This window comes from Macaca nemestrina, chromosome 4, assembly GCF_043159975.1.
Source record: "Macaca nemestrina isolate mMacNem1 chromosome 4, mMacNem.hap1, whole genome shotgun sequence".
Taxonomy (NCBI): Eukaryota; Metazoa; Chordata; class Mammalia; order Primates; family Cercopithecidae; genus Macaca; species Macaca nemestrina.
The window spans coordinates 126,739,589-126,755,578 of record NC_092128.1 but is presented as its reverse complement, the minus strand read 5'-3'; the positions used below and the strand labels follow the sequence as shown (position 1 = coordinate 126,755,578).

Here is a 15,990-nt window from a genome sequence, read left to right as displayed (position 1 = left end):
AAGGAAAATGAAACTAAAAATAAAGTGCGCCTAAGAGATCTAAAAATAGCCTCGAAATGGCAAATCTAAGAGTTATTGGCCTTAAAAAGGAGGCAGAGAGAGAGAGGGATAGGAAGAGAAAGACTACTCAAAGGGATAATATCAGGGAACGTCTCAAACCTAGAGAAAAATATCAATGTTCAAGTACAAGAAGGTTATAGAACACCAAGCAGATTTAACCCATAGAAGACTACCTCAATGCATGTGATAATCAAACTCCCAAAGGTCAAGGATAAAGAAAGGATCCTAAAAGCAGCAAGAGAAAACAAACAAACAACATACGATGGAGCTTCAACGTGTCTGCCAGCACACTTTTCAGTGAAAACCTTACAGGCCAGGAGAGAGTGGCATGACATATGTAAAATGCTGAAGAAGAAAACCTTTTAGCCAAGAATGATATAACCAGCAAAAATATCCTACAAACATGAAGGAGAAATGAAGACTTTCCTAGACAAATAAAAGTTGAAGGATTTCATTAACACCAAACCTGTCCTAAAATAAATACTAAAGAGAATTCATATATATATATTATATATATATATAAAATATATATTATATATATATATGAAACCATTTGAAGGTAAAAGACTCACTGGTAATATTAGGTTAACTCAAGAGGAACTGTGGGCCAGGCACAGTGGCTCATGCTTGTAATCCCAGCACTTTGAGAGGCTGAGGCTCACGAGGTCAGGAGTTCGAGACCAGCCTGGTCAACATAGTGAAACCCCATCTCTACTAAAAATACAAAAATTAGCTGGGCATGGTGGTGGGCACTCACCTAAGTACCTAAGTAATCCCAGCTACTCAGAAGGCTGAGGCAGGAGAATTGCTTGAACCTGGTAGGCGGAGGTTGCAGTGAGCTGAGATCGTACCATTGCACTCCAGCCTGGCCGACAGAGCTAGACTCCGTCTCAAAGAAAAAAAGAGGAACTGTGTTTTTTGCCATTACTTTTAATGCCATAACTTTTAATAGCAAAAACTGCAACTACTTTTGCACCAACCTAATAGTAAGTATACAGATACACATGGAATGTTAAAACAAGCTTATTGTGATGGGTAAAGCGCTCATATCTGGAGTAGAAATACTAAAAAGTAAACGTATCAAAAATAATAAGTACAACAACTTTTCAAGACATAGACAGTATAAGATATAAATAGAAATTTTAAAAATATTAATAAAGTGGAGGAATGAAATTAAAGTGTAAAGTTTTTATTAGTTTTTGCTTGTTTGTTAGTTTCTTTGTTCATTTATGCAGTCAGGGGTAAGTTGTAATCAGTTTAAAATAATGAGTTATAAGATGTTATATACAAGCCCCATTGTAACCTCAAATCAAAAAACATACAACAGATACACAAAAAATAAAAAGCAAGAAATTAAAGCATACCATCAGAGAAAATCACCTGGACTAAAAGGAAGACAAGAAAGTAGGTAAAAAGGAAGAGAAGACCACAAACCCACCAGAAAACAAATAACAAAATGACAAGAGTAAGTCCTTACTTATGAATAATAACATTGAATGTAAATGGATTAAACTCTCCAATCAAGAGATATAGAGTGATTAGCCAGGTGTGGTGGTGGGCACCTGTAATCCCAGCTACTTGGCAGGCTGAGGCAGGAGAATCGCTTGAACCCAGGAAGTGGAGGTTGGAGGTTGCAGTGAGCCGAGATTGTGCCATTGCACTCCAGCCTGGGTGACAGAGCAAGACTCTGTCTCGGCCGGGCGCAGTGGCTCAAGCCTGTAATCCCAGCACTTTGGGAGGCCGAGACGGGCGAATCACGAGGTCAGGAGATCGAGACCATCCTGGCTGACACGGTGAAACCCCGTCTCTACTAAAAAATACAAAAAAAAAAAAAAACTAGCCGGGCGAGGTGGCGGCGCCTGTAGTCCCAGCTACTCGGGAGGCTGAGGCAGGAGAATGGCGAGAACCCGGGAGGCGGAGCTTGCAGTGAGCTGAGATCCGGCCACTGCACTTCAGCCTGGGCGGCAGAGCGAGACTCCGTCTCAAAAAAAAAAAAAAAAAAAAAAAAAGACTCTGTCTCAAGAAAAAAAAAAAAAAAAAAAGAAAAGAAAAGAAAAGAAAAGACACAGTGGCTGATTGGATTTAAAAAAAAAAAAACAAAAAACCAATGATCTGTTACCTACTAGAACACACTTCACCTAAAAAGACACACATAGACTAAAAATAAAGGGACAGGAAGATAATTCCATGCCAATGGAAACCAAAAAAGAACACAAAAATGTATACTTATATCAGATAAAATACATTTCAAGACAAAAACTGTAAAAACAGACAAGGAAGATTCATTACTTATTGATAAAAGGATCAATTCAGCAAGAGACCATAACCACTATAAATATGTATGTACCCAACATTGGAGCACTTAGATATATGAAGGAAATATTATTAGAGCTAAAGAAAGAGAAAGATTATAATATAATAATAGCTGGAGACTTCAACACTCCACTTTTGGCATTGGACAGATCATCCAGACAGAAAATCAGCAAAAACATTAGACTTAATCTGCAGTATGGACCAAATGGACCTAAAAGATAGTTATAAGACATTTCATACAATGGCTACAGAATGCACATTCATCTCCTCAGCATTTAGCATATTCTCAAGGATACAGAATATGTTAGGTCACAAAACAAGTCTTAAACAATTCAAAATATGAAATCAAGTATTATCCCTGACTACAAAGGAATAAAAGTATAGATGAATAACAAGAGGAACTTTGGAAACTACACAAACACATGGAAATTAAGTAATGTGTTCCTGGATGACCAGTGGGTCAATGAGGAAATAAAGAAGGTAATTTTAAAATTTATTGAAACAAATGAAAATGGAAATATAACATACCAAAACCTATGGGATACAGCAAAAGCCGTACTAAGAACAAAGTTTATAGTAACAAGTTCCTACATCAAAAAAGCAGAAAAACATCAAATAAACAACCTAACAATGCATCTTAAAGAACTAGAAAAGCAAGAGCTAACCAACCCCAAAATTAGTATAAGAAAAGAAAGAATAAAAATCAGAGCAGAAATAAATGAAATTAAAATGAAAAAATACCAAAGATCAATGAAATGAAAAGTTTATTTTTTGAAAACATAAACATAATCTACAAACCTTTAGCCAGACTAGGGGGAAAAAAAAAGACGACCCAAATAAATAAATTCAGAGATGAAAAAGGAGACATTATGGCCAGGTGCAGTGGCTCACGCCTGTAATCCCAGCACTTTGGGAGGCTGAGACAGGAGGATTGCTTGAGCCAGGAGTTTGAGACCAACCTGGGAAACATTGTGATACCCCCATCTCTAAAAATAAAAAAATTCAAAAAAAAAAAGAAAAAGGAGGCTTTACAACTGATGCTGCAGAAATCCAAAGGCTCGGCTGGGCGCGGTGGCTCAAGCCTGTAATCCCAGCACTTTGGGAGGCCGAGATGGGCGGATCACGAGGTCAGGAGATCGAAACCATCCTGGCTAACACGGTGAAACCCCGTCTCTATTAAGAAATACAAAAAACTAGCCGGGCGAGGTGGCGGGCGCCTGTAGTCCCAGCTACTCGGGAGGCTGAGGCCGGAGAATGGCGTGAACCCGGGAGGCGGAGCTTGCAGTGAGCTGAGATCCGGCCACTGCACTCCAGCCTGGGCGACAGAGCGAGACTCCGTCTCAAAAAAAAAAAAAAAAAAAAAGAAATCCAAAGGCTCATTAAAGGCTACTATGAGCTACTATATGCCAATAAATTAAAAAACGTAGAAGAAATGGATGAATTCCTAGACGCATACAACCTATCAAGATTGAATTATGAAGAAATTCTAAACCTGAATGGACCAATAACAAGTAATAAGATCAAAACCGATATAAGAAGAAGTCTCCCAGCAAAGACAAGTCCAGGATATGATGGCTTCACTGCTGAATTTCACCAAACATTTAAACAACTAATATTAATTCTACTCAAACTATTCTAAAACATACAGGAAGAGGGAATGCATCAGAACTCATTCAACAAGGCCAGTATTACCCTGATACCAAAACCATATAAAGATATATCAAAACAAGAAAACTCCAGGCCAATATCTCCGAGGAACATTGATGAAAAACCCCTCAAAAAAATACTAGCAAACTGAACTCAACACACATTAAAAACCATTCATCATGACCAAGTGGCTTTATCCCAGGGATGCAATGATGCTTCAACACACAAAAATCAATCAATATCGTACATCATATCAACAGAATGAAGGACAAAAACCATATGATCATTTTAATTGATGCTGAAAGGGCATCTGATAAAATTCAATATCCCTTCATCATAAAAAATTTCAAAAAACTGGGGATAGAAGGAACATACTTCAACATAATAAAAGCCATGTATCGCAGACCCACAGCTAGTATCATACTGAATGGGAAGAAACTTAAAGTTTTTCCTCTGAGGTCTGGAAAATGACAAGGATGTCCACTTTCATTGCTGTTATTAAACTGGAAGTCCTAGCTAGAGCAATAAGACAAGATATGAAGGGTATCCAAACTGGAAAGGAAGAAGTCAAATTATCCTTGTTTGCAGATGATTTGATCTCCTATTCAGAAAAACCTAAAGACTCCACCAAAAAAAAACTATTAGAACTGATAAACAAAATTAATGTTACAACACACAAAAGTCAACCTACAAAAATCAGTAGCATTTTTATACACAAAAGTGAACAACCTGAAAAAGAAATAAAAACTGATCCAATTTACAGTAGCTGTAAATAAAATAAAATACCTAGAAATAAACATGACCAAAAAAATGAAAAATCTCTATAATGAAAACTATAAAACACTGATGCAAGAGGACACAAAACATGTTCATGGATTGGAAGAATCAATAATATTGTTAAAATGTCCATACTACCCAAAGCAATCTATAGATTAAATGCAATCCCTATCAAAATACCAATGCCATTCTTCATAGAAAAAGAAAAAACAATCCTAAGATGTATATGGAACCAAAAAAAAAAAAAAAACACTTAAAGCAATTCTGAGCAAAAATAACAATACTGGAGGGAATCGCATTACCTGACTTCAAATTATACTACAAAGCTATGATAAGTGAAACAGCATGGTATCAGTATAAAAACAGACACATAGACCAACTGAACAGAATAGAGAACACAGAAATAAATCCATACAGCCACAGAGAACTCATTTTCAACAAAGGTGCCAAGCACACACATTGGCGAAACGATAAGCTCTTCAATAAATGGTGCTGGGAAAACTGGATATCCATATGCAGAAGAAAGAAACTAGACTTTTATCTCTCACCACATATAAAAACCAAATCAAAAGGATTAAAGACTTAAATTTTATGACCCCAAACTATGAAACTACTACAAAAAACAATGGGGAAACTCTTTAGGACATTTATTGAGTAATACCCTACAAGCACAGGCAATCAAAGCAAACATAGACAAATGGGATCATCTCAAGTTAAAAACCTTCTGCAAAACAAAGGAAACAATCAACAAAGTGAAGAGATAACCTACACAATGAGAAAATATTTCCAAACAATTTATCTGACAAGAGATTAATAACCAGAATATATTTAAGAAGCTCAAACAACTCAATAGGAAAAAATCTAATAATCCGATTTAAAATGGGCAAAAGATCTGAATAGACATTTCTCCAAAGAAGACATACAAATGTCTTCTTTTGTCTTATTGACAACAGCCATTTTAACATGTGTGAAGTAACTGCTCATTGTGGGTTTTTTAAAATCCAAACAAGCAAATGAAAAGGTTTTCAACATCACTCATTACCAGAGAAAGGCAAATAAAAACTACAATGAGATATCATCTCACCCCAGTTAAAAAAGCTTTTATCCAAAAGACAGGCAATAACAAATGCTGGTGAGGATGTGGAGAAAAAGGAATCCCTGTATACTGTTGGTTGGAATGTCAATCAGTACAGTCTCTATGGAAAACAGTACGGAGTTTCCTAAAAAAAAAAAAACAAAAAAACAAAAATAGAACTACCATATGACCCAGCAATCCCACTAGTAGGTGTATACCCAGAAGAAAGGAAAGTAGTATATCATGAGATAGCTCCACTCCCATGTTTCTTACAGCACTATTCACAATAGCCAAGATTTGAAAGCAACCTAAGTATCCATCATCAGATGAATGAATAAAGTAAATGCGGTACATATACATGATGGAGTACTATTCAGTCATAAAAAATAATGAGATCCTGTCATTTGCAACAACATGGATGGAACCAAGGACATGATGTTAAGTGAAATAAGCAAGACGCAGGAAGACATGTCCTCACTCATTTGTGGAGCTAGAAATTAAAACAATTGAACCCATGCGGATAAAGAGTGGAATGTTAATCACCAGTAACTAGGAAAGGATTGGGAGCGAGAGAAGTGGGGATGGTAAAAATATATAAATAGAATGAATAAGATCTAATATTTGATAGCACAAAAGGGTGACTACAGTCAACAATAATTTACTGTACATTTTAGAATAACTAAGAGTATAATTGGATTGTTTGTAACACAAAGAAAGGATAAACGCTTGAGTTGATGGGTACTCTACTTACCCTGATGTGATTACTGCACATTGAATGCCAGTATCAAATATCTCATGCACCCTATAAATATATACACCTACTATGTATCCATAAAAATTAAAAATTAAAAAATACATGCCCAGTGTGGTGGCTCATGCCTATAATCCTAGCATTTTGGGAGGCTGAGGCAGGTGGATTACCTGAGGTCAGGAGTTGGAGATTAGTCTGACCAACATGCCAAAAGCCTATCGCTACTAAAAAAAAAAAAAAAAAAAAAAAAAAAAAAAGAAAAAAAAATCCCAGCTACTTGGGAGACTGAGGAAGGAGAATTGCTTGAACCCAGGAGGCGGAGGTTGCAGTGAGCCAAGATCATACCATTGCACTCCAGCCTGGGCAACAAGAGCTAAACTCCATCTCAAAAACAAACAAACAAACAAACAAACAAAAAACATTAAAAACACAATAAGCTGTTACTTCCCCCATGCTAAAATGGCTATTATCAGTAAGACAAACAAGTGCTGGTGAGGACGTGGAAAAAAGAGAACCCTTGTACACTGTTCGTGGCAATGTCAATTAGGATAGCAGTAAATTAGGATAGAAAAACAGTATGGAGTTTCTTCAAAAAATTAAAAATAAATCAATGACCATATGATCCAGCCATCTCACTACTGGATATATTACCTCCCAAAAATGAAGTCAGTATGTCAGAGAGATACCTACACTACCATTATTCACAAGAGCCAAGATATGGAAGCAATCTAAGTGTCCATGAATAGATGCATGAAGAAAAAACTGTGGCATACATATGCAATGGAATACTATTCAGCCTTAAAAGTCAGGAAATCCTATCATTTGCAGCAACATGGATGCAACTGGAGGACTTTATACTGCGTTACTATGACAAGCACAAAAAGACAAATAGTAAATGATCTCACTAATAGATCAAATTTTTAAAAGTTAAACTTGTACAAACAGAGTAGAATGGTGGTTATGTGAGTTAGGTAGAGGGTATGGTAGGAGAGATGTTAGTCAAAGGATACAAAATTTTAGTTAGGTAAGAAAAAGTTAAAGAGATCTATTGTACAACATAGTGACCATATTAATAAAAATATTTTATATTCTTGAAAATTGCTAAGATAGATGTTAAGTTTTCATCACAAAAATAATTGAGATAACACATATGTTAATTAAATCAAAGTAACCATTCCACAATGTATATGTATTTCAAAACAATATGTTGTACATGAAAAGTACATACAGTTTTGTCAATGAAGATTAATTAATGAAAAATAATTTGTATGGCTCTCTCCTGTATTTATCATGTCCAGAAAACTGACTACAATATATGGTTTATTGTGATTAATACTGTGACCAAATTTAATACATCCACATATAGTATAGTTATATATTTTATAACATAAACTAATATGTAATACAACATAATACAACAAATATTAAAACATTAAAATTTAAGTATCTTTAACAAATTTTAAAATTTCTAATATGTCAATTTACTAAAAACATCATTTGGGGCTGGGCACGGTGGCTCATGCCTTAATCCCAGCACTTTGGGAGGCTGAGGCAGGTGGATCACCTGAGATCAGGAGTTCGAGATCAGCCTAATATGGTGAAACCCTGTCTCTACTAACAATACAAAAATTAGCCAGGTGTGGTGGCAGGCACATGTAATCCCAGCTACTCGGAAGGCTGAGGCAGGAGAATCACTTGAACCCAGGAGGTGGAGGTTGCAGTGGGCCAAAATCGTGCCACTGCACTCCAGCCTGGGTGACAAGAGCAAAACTCTGTCTCAGAAAACAAACAAACAAAAAAAACATATCATTTGGAAACCAGTACAAGTAGAAATTTTCCATTCTCCAATAATTAGTACCACAAGTAAAGGAATCAGACAATAAGTTACTGCTTACTACACTATTCTAACTTAGTATGATGCTAAATAATTATATAAATGTCAAAGGTATAATCTTTAGCCAAAGGTAAATTGTACTTTCTTGTTTTAAAAAGTTTATCACTCTTTTTTCTAGTGACCAGTTTAAAATGGTTTCTACATTAGGTAGTAATGAGTTTATGTAACATGTCTACACACTAGTATTTTTGCTTCCATTTTGTTTAAAGTGCTTTCCAGCATCCTCAATGTCATGATTGACACAGAGACAGATACTATGTACATGGGGCATTGGGAGCACTGGGATAAACAAAGAGGTTCTTCCCAGACTCTGTAGATTTTGGCTTAAAGCAGAGTTCAGCAAACTTCTATGAGAATGTATCACGGTCAAAGTAAGCATTAGTTTAAAGAAAACAGAGTTTATGTTCCTCATTAGTAACTGTTAACTTACAGATTACCAGAGTTACCAATATTAGCCCAAGTTAAAATGTTACTTTGAGACTATGAATGATACACATACATTTAACTTAATCATTCCAAAGCCTGCCCTCTTTCATTTTTACCTTGCAAAACTCCCCAAGGGTAGTGACGGCCTCTGACCATCCTTTCTGCAACTTTCACTTCATCCATACTCCCCACCACAGCAAAGGGTAACAGCATCTAGAGAACAAGAATGATATCAATTGAATTCTCTAGCACCAATAGAGCTTACTCTATTACTCTCACTCCTGTTATAAAAATGACAGTGATGATGATATTGTAATAAATTTAATTAGGGATCTACCCTGTATCTCATTTTAAGACTTAACAATATGCACTAATTGGTTTCTGTCAGCATCAGTCCCAGGCTGTGCACACAGTTGGAAACTGTCTACTGAGCAGAGCCTAAAGCAAGGTATCCTGCTGTGGGAAACACAAAGTAAAAAGATTTTTAGTAGACATCATTTTTCTCCCACTATCTTTACCCTGAACCATCTTTACCCTGAATGTTGAAGAAATAACATACAAATAACTTTTAACTCTGGTATAAAGTCAAAAGACAAAAATATTAAAAATAACTACAACTATTAGAATAATTAATGGATATAATATAAAATGTATTAATAAGCAATACTGTATATATTTCAATAAATTACTTTTTTTTTTTGAGACAGAGTCTGACTCTGTCACCCAGGCTGGAGTGCAGTGGTGTGAGCTTGGCTCACTGCAACCTCCACCTTCCAGTTTTGAGCAATTCTCCTACCTCAGCCTCCCTAGTAGCTGGGATTACAGGCACCTGCCACCACGCCTGGCTAATTTTTTTTTTTTTTTTTTTTTTTTTGAGACTGAGTCTGGCTCTGTCGCCCAGGCTGGAGTGCAGTGGCCGGATCTCAGCTCACTGCAAGCTCCGCCTCCCGGGTTTACGCCATTCTCCTGCCTCAGCCTCCGGAGTAGCTGGGACCACAGGCGCCCGCCACCTCGCCCGGCTAGTTTTTCGTATTTTTTAGTAGAGACGGGGTTTCACCGTGTTAGCCAGGATGGTCTCGATCTCCTGACCTTGTGATCCGCCCGTCTCAGCCTCCCAAAGTGCTGGGATTACAGGCTTGAGCCACCGCGCCCGGCTCCTGGCTAATTTTTGTATTGTTTAGTAGACACTGAGTTTCACCATGTTAGCCAGGCTGGTCCTGAACTCCTGACCTCAGATGATCCGTCCACGTCAGCCTCCCAAAGTGCTGGGATTACAGGCACGAGCCACCATGCCCGGCAAAAATAATTTTTAAAATTTTACAGTACTGAGCATTTCAATGCAGAAATCTGTTTACTGTTTGCAGTATCTTAAAGGAGATATTTCACAAATAAATAAATAAATAAATAACGGAGGTATAAATAATAAGAAAAGAGAAATGGAAGAAATGGAATTAACAGTTATCAGTTTAGACTCTGTGTTTAAGATCCTTCACAAAGATTTTGGCACTTACACCTCAAAAAAAGAAAAAAAAAAAAAAGCCTTAATAGAGGTGTCATTGATCCCATAGCATAGATAAGTTAACAGTCTCAGGGAAGATGAGTAAATTGTGCAGGAATTCTTGGCTTTTAAGTAGAGAAGATAGGATGGAAATCTAAGTCTACATACTTTCAAAATTTATCATCTTTCAGCTGGGCATGGTGGCTCATGCCTATAATCCCAGCACTTTGACGGGCCGTGGTGGGCAGATCACCTGAGGCCAGGAGTTCGAGACCAGCCTTGCCAACATGGTGAAACCCCATCTCTATTAAAAACACAGAAATGAGTTGGGTGTGGTGATGGGCATGTATAATCCCAGCTACTCAGAAGGCTGAGGCAGAAGAATTGCTTGAATCCAGGAGGCAGAGGTTGCAGTGAGCTGAGATCGCGCCACTGTACTCTGGCCTGAAAAACAAGAGCAAGACTCCATCTCAAAAAAAAAAAAAAAAAAATTATCATCTTTCAAATTTTAAGCTAATATTTTAGGTATTTACTACCATAAAATGTTTATACAAATAAAGAGTTTAGTCATCTTTACTACTGCCCTGACTCTAAAACCAGAGACAACACAGCATTCCGCATCCAACCCCCATCTATTTGTTTTGAGGCAAGTGCATTTGAGAGTTGGAGGCTCCCTTTTAACACTCAAGACCTACTTATGAAATAGGGGCCCTGCCTTAGATGCAGCAAACGGAGGAGATGGGGGCCCTGACCATCCTTGCCTAGTTCATGAGGCAGTGGCTCATTATGTGGGGAAGCAATCCAAAGAACCTCAGACTGCTGCTCCTCCACGATGAGCTCTCATTTAGTTACCAGTGGGTGCCTGAAGTTTCAGGGCGGGGTGGGGGGGCTGGGTAACCTGTCATTGTTTCCACTCACAATTACAGAACACTGCCTCAGAGATTTTGCCCTGGAGGGGAAACAGGCCATGAAACAGAGAAAATCCATCCAAAAATTTAAATGTCATCCCAAGGGACCTGAATAGCCAAAAAAATATTGAAAAGAAAGACCAAAGTTAGAGGTCTCACACTTCTAGAATTCAAAACATATTACAAAGCTACAGTAATCAAAATAGTTTGGAAGTAGCATAAAGACACATGTAGACCAATGGAATCAAATACAGAGCCCAGAGTTAATCCTCCCTTACGTATTCTTCTGTTGATAGACATTTGGGTTGCTTCCAGCTCTCAGCTACTGTGAATAATAACACAATTTACATGGCTTTGCAAATATCTAAGACCCTGCTTTCAATTCTTTCAGATACATACCCAGAAACAGGATTGTTAGATCATATGGTAATTTTATTTTCAATTCTGGAGAAACCACCTGTATTAGTCTGTTTTCACACTGCTGATAAAGCTATACTCGAGACTGAGAAGAAAAAGAGGTTTAACTGGACTTACACTTCCACATGGCTGGGGAGGCCTTAGAAGCATGGTGGGAGGTGAAAGGCACTTCTTACATGGCAGCAGCAAGAAAAAATTAGGAAGCAAAAGCAGAAACCCTTGATTAATGCATCAGATCTTGTGAGACTTATTCACTATCACGAGAATAGCACGGGAAAGACCGGTTCCCATAATTCAATTACCCTCCCCTGGGTTCCTCCCAAAACATGGGGGAATTCTGGGTGATACAATTCAAGTTCAGATTTGGGTGGAGACACAGTCAAACCATACCACCACCATACTGTTATTCGTAGTGTTCTACATGAGAAAAACTATAAAACTCTATTGAAAAAATCAGAGACAGGCTGGGCGTGGTGGTTCACGCCTGTAATCCCAGTCCTTTGGGAGGCCAAAAGGGGTGGATCACCTGAGGTCAGGAGTTCAAAACCAGCCTGGCCAACATGGCCAGCTGACATGGCCAACCCCATCTCTACCAAAAATACAAAAAAAAAAAAATGTTTTTTAAAAAGGAAGAAAAAGAAAGAAAGAAAAGAAAAGAAAAACTCAGGGACTATCTAAATAAATGGAGAGCCATTCCACGTACATGGACAGAAAGACTCACTATTGTCAACACGTCAATTTTCCATAACTTAACCTATGGATTCACCACAATCCCAATCAAAATTTCACCAAATTATTTTGTGAATAATAAACTAACTCCAAAATTTATATGAAAAGGCAAAATAACTAGAATAGCCAACACAATATTGAGGAAGAACCAAGTTGGAAGACATATTATTCAACCTCAGGATTTACTACAAATCCATAGTAATCAAAACAGCATGGCATAGGCAAAATGATAGACAGACAGATCAATAGAACAGAATAGAGAGCCCAGAAATATGCCTACACAAATATAGTCAATTGATATTTGACAAAGAAGCAATGGGAATTCAATGGAGAAAAGATACTCTTTTCAACAAATGGTGCTGGAACTGGATATTTACATGCAAAAATAAGAATCTATAAATAGACCTTATATATTTCACAAAATTAACTCAAACCAAATCATAGGCCTAAATGTAAAGCATAAAATGGTAAAATTCCTAGAAGATAATGTAGAGTCCTAATTAGGGAAGGGGAGTCAGGCTGGTGGGAGCAGGGGAAACCGAAAAAAAAGGGAAGCAGATAAGCTACAAGTCTGCCTTTCTTTTAATCCGGAACACACAGCCCTCCTGCACAAACAACTCACAATCTTCCTGTGCCTGGCTACCAGCAGACCCTCGGTTGACACAAAAAATTGCAAGTTAGCTCACTGCACTGATAGTGGCAGGAGGCAGACAAATGCCTAGGCAGATAGGGACAAGTCCCCAGGGAAATCCCACCTTCAAGCCAAGGACAGTTTAAACCCTGAAAGCCAAGCTACAAGTCAAATCCATGGACTGGACTGAGAAGCCGCCTCCCTGCCTGGTGCTCTTTCCTCTGACTGATCCCCGCCCTTCACCTGGTTTACATACACACCTACATTTCCTAATTGTTTTTTCACATTGTTGTGCCCACCTTTGGGTGGTGCCTATGTTTTAAACTTTTTGCACACACACAAACCAATCAGCATCCACTCCCCTGTTCTGAGCCCATAAAAGCCCTGGGCTTAGCCACACAAGGAGAGAAACTGCCCCCAGGTCCTCTCTCCACTGAAAGCTGTTCCATCACTCAATAAAATTCTTCTCTGCCTTCCTCATCCTTCAATTGTCATTGTCAGGGTATCCTCATTCTTCTTGGATATGGGAAAAGAGCTCGTGAACCCCCCATCTCAGGTAGAAGCTATAACACAGGCAGGCTGGGGCATGCTGGTGCAGGCTGAGTTGCTGTGCAAGCCAGACTGGGCCAAGTGGATGGGGAGCCTCCTGTGTGGCAGGTAGCGTGCCCAAGCAAGGCCCAGGTGGCGGTGTCACTGGCTAGAGGTTCTTGGCTGGCAAAATGACTAAGAATCTTGCATCACAACCTTGGCATTATCAGCGCTACACAAAGCCCTCTTCAGCATACAGCCTAAGAACTAGCTTATAAAATCTCAGGCAATCCTTTGTTTGCAGTCAGCTTCTTTGTTGCAAGCTGCCCATTGCCTCCCTAGCAATGTATTTTCCTACTTTCTTTAATAAGTCTACCTTCCCTACCTACAGGAAGTTAAATTTTTCCTTTTTTTTTTCTTTTCTTTGAGAGAATCTCACTCTGTCACCCAGGCTGGAGGGCAGTGGTGCAATCTTGGCTCACTGCAACCTTTGCCTCAACGAGGTAAATTCTTTTTTTTTTTTTAGAGACGGAGTTTCACTCTTGTTAACCAGGCTGGACTGCAATGGAGTGATCTCGGCTCACAGCAACCTCCACCTCCCAGGTTCAAGCGATTATCCTGCCTCAGCCTCCCAAGTAGCTGGGATTACAGGCATGCGGCACCACGCCCAGCTAATTTTGTATTTTTAGTAGAGGCAGGTCTCAAACTTGGTCAGGTTGGTCTGACTAGTCTCAAGGTTGGTCAGGCTAGTCTCAAACTCCCAACCTCAGGTGATCCACCCACCTCGGCCTCCCAAAGTGCTGGGATTACAGGCATGAGCCACCAAGCCCGGCTGGTAAATTCTTTTATGCCTACACCACCAGTCCAGATAGTCATCACTCCCTTGCAACAGATAACATAAAAGGAAATGTAGGTGACTTTGGGTTTAGCAATGACTTCATCGATATAACACTGAAAACATCATCGATGACTGGAAAAAATTGATAAGTTGGACTTCATTAAAACTAAAACTTCTGCTAGCAAAAGACACTGTTAAAGATAACAAGATAAGCCACAGACTGAGAAAAAATCTTTACACAACACACACTTGATAAAGGACTGATGTCCAAAATATACAAAGAACTCTTAAAACTCAACAACAAGAAATGAACAACCCAATTAAGAATAGGCACAAGATCCAAATAGCCACATCAACAAAAAAGATATTCAGATAACAAATCAGCATGTAAAAAAGATGATCAACATCATACATGCTCAAGGAATTGCAAATTAAAAGAAAAATACATGATACTACACAATTATTAAATTTCCACCCACTGAATCTAAAATAAAAGTTAAAAAAATTTTTTAGGTCAAGCACAGTGGCTTGCCCCTGTTAATCCCAGCACTTTTGAAGGCTGAGGCGGGTGGATCACCTGAGGTGAGGAGTTCGAGACCAGTCTGGCCAACATGGTGAAACCCCATCTCTACTAAAAACACACACAAAAAAGTAGCCAGCTCAAGCTTGTAATCCCAGCACTTTGGGAGGCCGAGACGGGTGGATCACGAGGTCAGGAGATTGAGACCATCCTGGCTAACACAGTGAAACCCCGTCTCTACTAAAAATAAAAAAAAAAAAAAAAAAAAAAAAACTAGCCAGGCGAGGTGGCGGGCGTCTGTAGTCTCAGCTACTCGGGAGGCTGAGGCAGGAGAATGGCGTGAACCCGGGAGGTGGAGCTTGCAGTGAGCTGAGATCCGGCCACTGCACTCCAGCCTGGGCGACAGAGCAAGACTCCGTCTCAAAAAAAAAAAAAAAAAAAAAAAAAGAAACAAAGTGATCAATAGAAACTGGCTGTGAGACTGTTCAGATGTTGGATTTATCCAAAAAATATTTTATTTCTAATAGTCATTATAATTAGGTCCACAGATCTAAGAGAAGCCAAGATTAGAGAATTAAAGGAGAGTGACACCTGCAGGATAAGAGAATAGGAGATCCGGCTGGGCGCGGTGGCTCACGCCTGTAATCCCAGCACTTTGGGAGGCCGAGACAGGCGGATCACGAGGTCAGGAGATCGAGACCATCCTGGCTAGCACAGTGAAACCCCGTCTCTACTAAAAAATACAAAAAAATTAGCCGGGCGAGGTGGCGGGCGCCTGTAGTCCCAGCTACTCGGGAGGCTGAGGCAGGAGAATGGCGTGAACCTGGGAGGCGGAGCTTGCAGTGAGCTGAGATCCGGCCACTGTACTCCAGCCTGGGCGACAGAGCGAGACTCCGTCTCAAAAAAAAAAAAAAAAAAAAAAAAAAAGAGAGAATAGGAGATCCCAGTTCTTATCCCCCGAGAAAATGCTAACTTGGC

At 38.9% G+C, this 15,990-nt stretch overlaps 1 protein-coding gene across 1 annotated transcript in view; it reads right to left on the bottom strand.

Moving 5' to 3' along the window:
* The window catches only part of LOC139362634 (uncharacterized), a 59,384-nt gene that overhangs the window by 21,721 nt on the left and 21,673 nt on the right, over positions 1-15,990 (bottom strand). The window contains exons 4-5 of the mRNA XM_071094144.1: positions 11,884-11,937; positions 9,060-9,156 (exon numbers count right to left, since the gene is read on the bottom strand). Of these exons, the coding sequence (XP_070950245.1) occupies positions 9,060-9,156; positions 11,884-11,937 (151 nt within the window). The remainder of the gene's footprint in view (positions 1-9,059; positions 9,157-11,883; positions 11,938-15,990) is intronic.